Source organism: Octopus bimaculoides, chromosome 10, assembly GCF_001194135.2.
Source record: "Octopus bimaculoides isolate UCB-OBI-ISO-001 chromosome 10, ASM119413v2, whole genome shotgun sequence".
Taxonomy (NCBI): domain Eukaryota; kingdom Metazoa; phylum Mollusca; class Cephalopoda; order Octopoda; family Octopodidae; genus Octopus; species Octopus bimaculoides.
The window spans coordinates 63,830,582-63,839,417 of NC_068990.1; the positions used below are offsets into that span (position 1 = coordinate 63,830,582).

Sequence of the window (8,836 nt, forward strand, 5' to 3'; positions counted from 1 at the left end):
TATATATATATATATATATATATATATATATATGTATATATATATGGAATGCTTTGGAAATTCCTTGATACAGTTATATTTGGAGAGAAGATTTTTTTCTCGAAGAGTTAAGATCAAGAAAGAACCTTTTTAGAAAGTAGAAAGACACTAACCTTTGGGAAAAGATTTCATAAAATGTGTGTTAGCTTTTGCTTTTATAGATGTGCAAGCATTTTCAGTATTTAACGTTTTCAAGCATATTACATATAGTGAAAGCTGTTTTCACTAAAATTGTTGTTGACTTTCAGTAAAATTATTGTTGACTATAGGCAACAACAATTTTAGTGAAAACAACTTTCACTATATGTAACATGTGCTTGAAAACGTTAAATACTGAAAGTGCTTGCACATCTATAAAAGCAAAGCCAACACACTTGTAAAATCTCTTACCAAAGGTTAGTGTCTTTCTACTTTCTAAAAAGGTTCTTTTCTTGATCTTAACATTTTGAGGAAAAAAATCTTCTCTCCAAGTATATATATATATATACTAATTCATAATAGAATGTAAGGATAAAAATCACGTTAATGATTTTTATCAGGCAGTCAGCATGCTATAAAAATTTATAGGTAATTTATACATTAAACTAATAATATACATAGGTATATAATTATATTAAGGGAGCAAGAGTGAAAACAACCTATCTCCAACATGCTTGAAGTGCCGAGACATTAGTTTTTTTAATATCTCTGCACTTCAAGCATATTGGAGTTTGGTCGTTTTCACCCTTACTCCATTAATATAATATAATTATATACATATGCATATTAGTATTAATTATATATATGTATATATATATATATATATATATATATATATGACAGGCTTTTTTCAGTGTCCATCTATCAAATAAGGCTTTGGTCAGCCCAAGGCTATAGTCGAAGACAAGATGACACACAGTGGGACTGCACCTGGAACCACATGGTTGGGAAACAGACTTTTTACCATACAGTTACGCCTGTGCATATGGTTGTGATTTTGCCCAAGTGTTACACATTGTAACTGAACCCATTATTTCATGTTTGGGAAGTGACCTTCTTAACCATTTGGCCATATCTCTGCCATAAATATGTACACTAATGCACCCCTCCCCCCACCATACAAATGCTGTTCTTATTTCATTATACACACATATCTTTGTTTTTTTTTTGCTCATTGTAGCTTGACCGCCGGCATCAGGTCCTCTTCAGACTGGTAAGAATTCTTTCTGTCACAACCTTCTAGCTCAAATTTGCTGCTGCTATATATATTCTAACTTGCTTTATTTCTTTATGTTTGTAACAATAATAAACATTATCCAGAGTTAAATTTTCTGTAAGTGACATCAGACATAGCAAATACGATACTTATATCAGGTGTATTTCTCTAATTTCAAGACTCAGCTATTTGGACTTTGAAATTGACAGGATTTCAGCAAATTTTAAAAGCTATGTTGCTGTAATGCAATAGATAAGTGTTAGATGTCCAAGAAGCAAAGATCTGATAACACTGTAATTTGTTAAGTTATAATTCAACAGAAAATATGTCTATATTTTGTTTCAAATATTGAAATAAGTATATATAATCTAACCCTTTTAACTTACAACTCTTTAACCAATCTGAAACTATGGTTGTGATTTTACCCAAGTGACATGCTGGTACCACATATAAAGATCTATGCTGGTGCCACATAAAAAGCACCCATGCTTGCACCATGTTAAAACCATCAATGCTGGCACCACATAAAAAGCTTCCATGCTGGTACTACATAAAAATGCACCCAGTACATTCTGTAAAATCATTAGTATTAGGAGGGGCATTCAGCTGTAGAAACCATGCCAAGACAGACAAATGGAGCCTGGTGCAGCTCTCCAGTTTGCCAGTTCCTGTGAAACCATTCAAACCATACCAGCATGGAAGACAAACGTTAAATGATAATAATGAGTATATGGATTGCTTTTGTATTTTTAAGCTGTATAAGTTTGGCTACTTATAGATTACTCACCTGTTGAAATGGTAATTCTCACAAATGGTAATTAGTTACATTTAAACAGATTGACATAAAGTGAATAACATAACTGGATTTAGATCTCATAGTATATGAGATATGAACTCAGGACATTTTTAATCATTTGGCCACTATTTGATATCAGCTTCATATTCTTTTGCATTAATGTGATCAACACCATAAAAAAATCCTACTAGTGTTGATTTAATTGTTATATACTCCACTTGCACAAATGTAACCCTGAAAGAAATGCACAAATATAACCTTGCATAAATATAACAAATATAACCACTTGCACAAATATAACCCTCAAAGAAATGATTTTGTGGTGCTATAACTTTAGTGTTTAAGACTTTTAATTTTAAGAATCATCGTCATCATTTAACGTCCATTTTTCATGCTAACATGCGTTGGATAGTTTGACAAAAGCTGGCAAGCCAGAGAGCTGCAGCAGACTCCAATTGTATGTTTTTTGCATGGTTTCTGTGACTGGATGCCCATCCAAATGCCAACCACTTTACAAAGTGTACTGGGTGCATTTTACTTGGCACCAACACAATGGGTGAGAGTAAGCCAGAATTTGTTTGCTGAAGTTGTATATATTACATTCTGTGTAGGGTAAGTAAACCTAAATGCCTCAGCTTTTATGCTTAATTTTACGAAAGCATCATTTTGTCATTCATGGTGATTTCTTATCAAAATTCTATGGTAGCTAAACACTGAAAGAAGGTTTTATTGAGTATTTAAAATAAGTGTCAAAACTTCTGATTGAAATATTAATGAGTTATAATTCGTTTGTTTGTGATACATGAAACATTAAAATACATGCCAAATGAAATGCAAAATGTAAAGTTTATTTGACATCTGAGCTGATTCTGGTATTGATTTTTTTCGTGGGATGGGGGTATTTATGAGTTTGGTCACAAGTTTGTGGCCTAGAGATTTTTCTGTTTCTTATTCCCATATGAATTGTTTTGATTAAATTTTTTTATGCTTTTTTACATTTCCTGGTTTATTGAAGTAACTGCATATTTGCTGTAGCAGATTAATGGCTAATGACATGAAGTTCAAGCTGTATTGGAACAGTCAGTGAGCAACATACATGTGATAAGCTACAAGAGAAGATAAATAAGAAGCAAATCATGTTATCTTCTTTCTGATTGGATTAATATTGGAAAGTCCATTATAAAGCACCAGGAAGACTCCAGTACACACTGAATAATAAAAACAATTTATGAGGAAATTTTTTCCCAGTCAATAGTCTGATAAAGCTAATAAAAAAAAAACATTATGTTAAGGTCATTGTCCTGAGATATTGTAATAGTTGATAGCATTGTATATGTATAATACACTGGTTGCATATAAACATTAAAATATTTTCTTGTTTGATTGCCATAGGTATCTGATGCTCTCAAGATTGAAGTAAATGTTGTGGAAGAGTTTGTTCTCAGTGATGAGAAAGTAAGTTACTTAACCATCTAACAATCATTAAAAAATATGTAATCAGAACAATTTTTACTGAAATATATTGAAACATCTGGTGGCAAAGTAGCAGAATTGTTAGCATGCTGGACAAAATGCTTTGCAGCATTCCTGACCAATACAAACACACTGAAAACTGTAACATCATGCATATATGAGTGGGGTGGCTGAAAAGTTTCTGGTTTTAAGGGTATTGTGAAAGGCCTAGTTAGAGGCCCAACCTTCTGATTTCTTTTACAGTGCTTAGAAATACTGAAGAATCACTGCAATAAGTGTGTGAATCTGAGAAGAGGAATAAAATAATTAAGTGATCTCCTTGTATTTTCTTTTACCCAATGCCAGGAACTTTTCAGCACCCCTTCATTTAATAATTTGATGTGTTTATTTATTTGTTGTATTAATTAGATAGTATAGAAGTAGGTGGCTGTCAAACAACAAATGGAAATGAGTGTTGGTAAGAGAAGTAAAATGAAAGTGAATGCAAGGATGAGGCATTTATTACATTGGCCTTACTGGCACACAGGCAAAGAACTAGTGTTAGTGTGATAATTAAAATATGAGTGAGTTGGAATAAAATTAGTTTTATGTTGCTTTAAGCAGGATGAGAAATAAGCATAATAACAACAGAAATCAAGAAATCTTTATACAACTCAGTTTTTTTCTGAATATTGTGATAGAAGTTCTGGAATAATGATAATTACATATCAATCATTAAGTGTTTTGTAATTATTATTGTAGTGTTTTTATATAGTTTCTTTATTCTGTAATTAAATTTTTATAGCTTTCATTACTTCATCCAGTGAATTAGAGAAAAATGTGATCAGCAAAAATGTTGTCGGTTATGTTGATCCAAGTGCCTATATGCTTACATACTGTTGGGACCCATGCTTTTCTGTGGATAACATGCACCTTCACGTCTACGACTTACTGGTTTCAATCTATTGGTCAAGATTAAATTTTATCGTTAAATACTAAGTCGAACTCTTTATACAGGAAACTTATTCTTTTTATCTGGTTATTTGAACAGATATGCCATTCTTATAATTTATAAAACTGTCCTTATTTTTGATAACATAAGAATATCTATAACTCCAATGAAATTACAGAAAATCCTTCAGACTAATGCAAAAAATCAAGGTATATCATGCAATACATTACAGCGCAGTATTTATTAATATGTAATGTGCACTCATGAATAAAGTCCATCAGTTATTTTGAGTTATCAGACTCCAGAAAAAAATTCTTCTGCATATACTGTACACTCTTTTTCTTTAGTATTATGCTGTATTGAAAACAAAGTGTTTAGTCAGTTTTATTATAATTGCTGTCTAACATACTGTGTAAAATTTTGTTTATCTTCATATCAATAAGCAAATTCAAATTTTACCTTAGAATTTTACTGTAAAAGTGTATCTGCTGTTAATTCAAACTATAAATGGTCAATTAGCTAAAAATGATATAAAAAGCATAATGCAGAATGTAAATATTTCTATTTAAATACTTTCGTCAAAAACTTGTTTATTTCAATAGTGACTGTTCATTATAATAATTACAGTATTTCAGGAACAGAATTTTTTTATATTCTCAGTTTACATTTTGATAATGATAATATCTGTATGTATTGCTTCTTGATTGCTTCAAGAAGTATTTTCTATAATGGCAGTATTATATTTTGGCCTTCTGTTCTGAAGCTTGATGGGATTAGTTCCATGAAACATGTTTCTGCCAGCTGTGACGAACATTTAGTATATTATTACAATCAGAAAAATGTAACATTGATATGTTTAACTTTTTATTACACACCAGTTAGTTTGGATACCAGTTATAACAAACTTATTTCAATCAGCCCATCCACAATATAGTAACACATCTGGTTGGAAAAATAGGTAACATTTAGTTTGCATGTATGTGCATCCTTTATATTTAGTTTTAAAAATCTGGAAAGTTGTTAATTATATATGAATAAATATTGTACTTTATCTGAGTTTTCACCCAAACATGGAACTGATTACATCCATAATATGAAGTCAAGATCAATTGTTTTCTTCTATATGCTGTAGACTGCTTCAAATAATGTTTCAAAGCTGCATATAACATAATATTCAGATTGATTAAATATTATATTGAGAAAATTTTAAATCAAACAAATATTTCTAAAAATATTGGTTGTCATTATTCTTTTGCAGTTTGATACTATTGAGGAATTTTTTGATGCAAATGGTCGGAAAAAGCTGATATTTTTTTATCAAGCATATTTGCGAGTGAGTACATACATAATACATTTCTTCCAGCTGAGTTAAATTTTAATGACAAGAATGAAATTTCACATTTATCAATTTTCTCAATAGTATTCTACAGGACACTGTAGTAAAGGGATATAACATATGAGAGATTCACTGTACATTTTAGTAATGCAGAATTTTACTCCTTAATCTAAATACTGTGAGATACTGCAATTGTGAACTGCTGTTCAGGACATCTGAATACTACCTGAACGTTCACTTTTTTAACACTGACCACATATGGCAGTTAATGAGGGTTCCAGACACTTTGAGTAAATTATTAGACTTCTTGGATTGCAGGTATTTTGATGTGTCTTTAAATAAGATACTTCTGCTTGTCTTGGTCTACCTTTTTAAAATGAATATATGCATCAGACTGACTGAAGAAACTTATATGTGATACTCTGATAGACCGTACTATAGAATATAAATATTGCTATTGATCTATTGGTTTTAGCTAATACTGTATGTGACAATCAGATTGTCTTTATACACATTTCATCTGTAGATAGAAAAGTGGGATCAGCTGGATTACTTTCAATTGTATGAGAGGATTTCATCTACAATTGAGTACCCTCTTTAATCAGGTGTAAAGACAAAGTTGTTTCTTACATACAATGTTGGCTAAAATCTATACATATATCATGTTTTACAGAATATCATTGAAACAAAATGAAATTACAACACCAGTAATTTATTATTAAAAAAATTGCAAAGAATGCATTATATATGCAAATTGGTTTATTCAGTGTAATCAAAATCCTAAATAATATTGGGTTTCCATGGACAGTGAAAGAGACTAATTGTTTACTAATGAAATCTCAACAAAAGATTTAAACTCGTTCACTCTTTCTCTTCTTTCTGTCCACAAGGATATTATATATAAAACCAGAGGTGTTTACATCTTTCTATTACATAGCATTGTATACAAATCTATAGATATATATTCTATAATATTGAAACAAAATACTGTTCCTGCACCAATAATTTACTAATATTTTTCCTTGAGTTAGAAGTTTTATCTATTATCTATTGAATACATTGGTGTTCGACATGTTTCTCAGAACTTCTATCTCAAGAATGATTTTTATTGTAATACTGGTATTTAGCATTACTAACTCATGCCACTGTATTCACCATTTTTGCTAACATTCTACTCTTCATGTTTATTCTTTATTTCTGAAATAGTCAAAGTCTCAGGATTGGCTTATAAGTATAATTTGGAAAATGTAGAGCTGGCTCATGAAGCCAATCTGGACCACTTGCAGAGCATGTATGGGAATTTGTGGTACTTGGGTTACTGGTGGCTATAAATTTGTGAAATGAATGCTTTACAGAAGCATTCTTTAGTCTTTCAGATGTTTGGGTACCAATGTGGGCCAAACTGATTATGTTGATTTGGGGACAGAAATCTTCAAGAGTTAATCACAAAGTTGAAGCCTTTTAGAGATACTTTTTGGCCATCCTTAAACTTTTTCTTTTTCCAACAGCAGACTTTCCTCAACACATTTTTATCATAGATGCAAACTCTGTCAGGGAAAATATACTGTTGTGAGGAAAAGTAAAAGGTTGAATGTTTGCTTAAGTAAACATCAGCTTCAAAATCATTATCATCATCATCATCATTTAATGTCTACTTACCATGCTGACCTGGGCTGGACAGTGTTTGACATAGAGCTAGTTAGCAGGGAGCTGTCCAGACTCCAACTGTCTGTTGTGACATGGTTTCTACGATTGGATGCTTTTTCTAATGCCAACCACCTAACAGAATGTTTCGGGTGCTTCTTACATGCCACTGGCGTGAGTACATTTACACAGCACCGGCACAGGTGTGTTAATGTAGCACCAGCACAGGTGCTTTTTGAATAGCACTGGTACTTGAAAGGGCAAGCCTATGAGTGTGGAAGACAGCAATTCTACAATTCTCCCTATAAGGTTCAAATCCTCCATTTTTTCCAGTTATGTCTTAGAGGAAGAAGAAAGACATTACTCATTATGTCTTAGAGGAAGAAGACATTAGTCAGATCATTTGACTAATGAACCAAATATCCTTAACAATAAGTTGCACAATGTCTGAATTGGCTGAGCACTGATCTTCTAGTCCATGAGTTCAATTTGCAGACTTTGTATTGTTTGTTTTGGATAAAGAATTTAATAAATGTCATGCAGTTCAGTGCTTGTTGATGTTTTCCACCCTGGACTAACACTACTAACAAAACTGATAGAGTGGAGACTTTAGTACCAGATCAAAGCAGACCAGACCAGACAGTGCCAGGATAACTTGCCTGAGCTTGTGCAGAGAAAGACGTGTGTAGCATTGGCAAGACAGAAAGTCATTAATCAACAATGGCCATATTACATTGTCAATGACAGGTAATGAGCATGTTCAGATTTTTTTTCTTTCAGGTATGATAGCATATTAATGATGTAACCTTATAGAGCTTATAAAAATTTGTGAATATATGCACACATGCACATGCAAATTTCTTAATAAATGAAAAATATCTACTTCATTATTAGGAATATATAAAGACGATAAACTAACAGAATTGTTTATGTTGGATAAAATACTATTGGATAAAATATTTTGTGGTATTTCTTCTGGCTCTTCATATTCTGAGTTCAAATCCCGCTGTAGCCAACATTGCCTTTCATCATCCTGGGGTCAATAAAATACACACCAGTCATGTGCAAAAGTTGATATAATCAACTTCTTTACCAAAAACAAAAAAGATTCTCATCATGTGCCTGTATTAAAAACAACTTTTAGGAATATGTAAAAGATTTGCTAAGGGTAAGCTAATACACTTAGTTTGTGAGTCAAAAGGGAATTTTGATAAACTGAAATGAAATTTATAATGGAAGGAAAAGGCATTAGTGACAATGGCATTTTTTTCCCAAAGAAGACAAAGGAGAAAACTTTGAAATTTAAATTGATCAAAAATTAATTGGAGGCATGCAGCAAAGAATTAGTCTGATATTTGGTATCTTTGCATATCATTAAGTCCAATGTCTAGGATGCACCTAGCTATATCTAAAAGAAACACA

General features: G+C 31.7%; 1 protein-coding gene across 1 annotated transcript in view; it reads left to right on the plus strand.

Moving 5' to 3' along the window:
- Nucleotides 1-8,836, plus strand: part of LOC106877714 (dynein axonemal heavy chain 5) — a 444,169-nt gene that overhangs the window by 40,591 nt on the left and 394,742 nt on the right. The window contains exons 4-6 of the mRNA XM_052971252.1: nt 1,199-1,231; nt 3,423-3,485; nt 5,693-5,767. Of these exons, the coding sequence (XP_052827212.1) occupies nt 1,199-1,231; nt 3,423-3,485; nt 5,693-5,767 (171 nt within the window). The remainder of the gene's footprint in view (nt 1-1,198; nt 1,232-3,422; nt 3,486-5,692; nt 5,768-8,836) is intronic.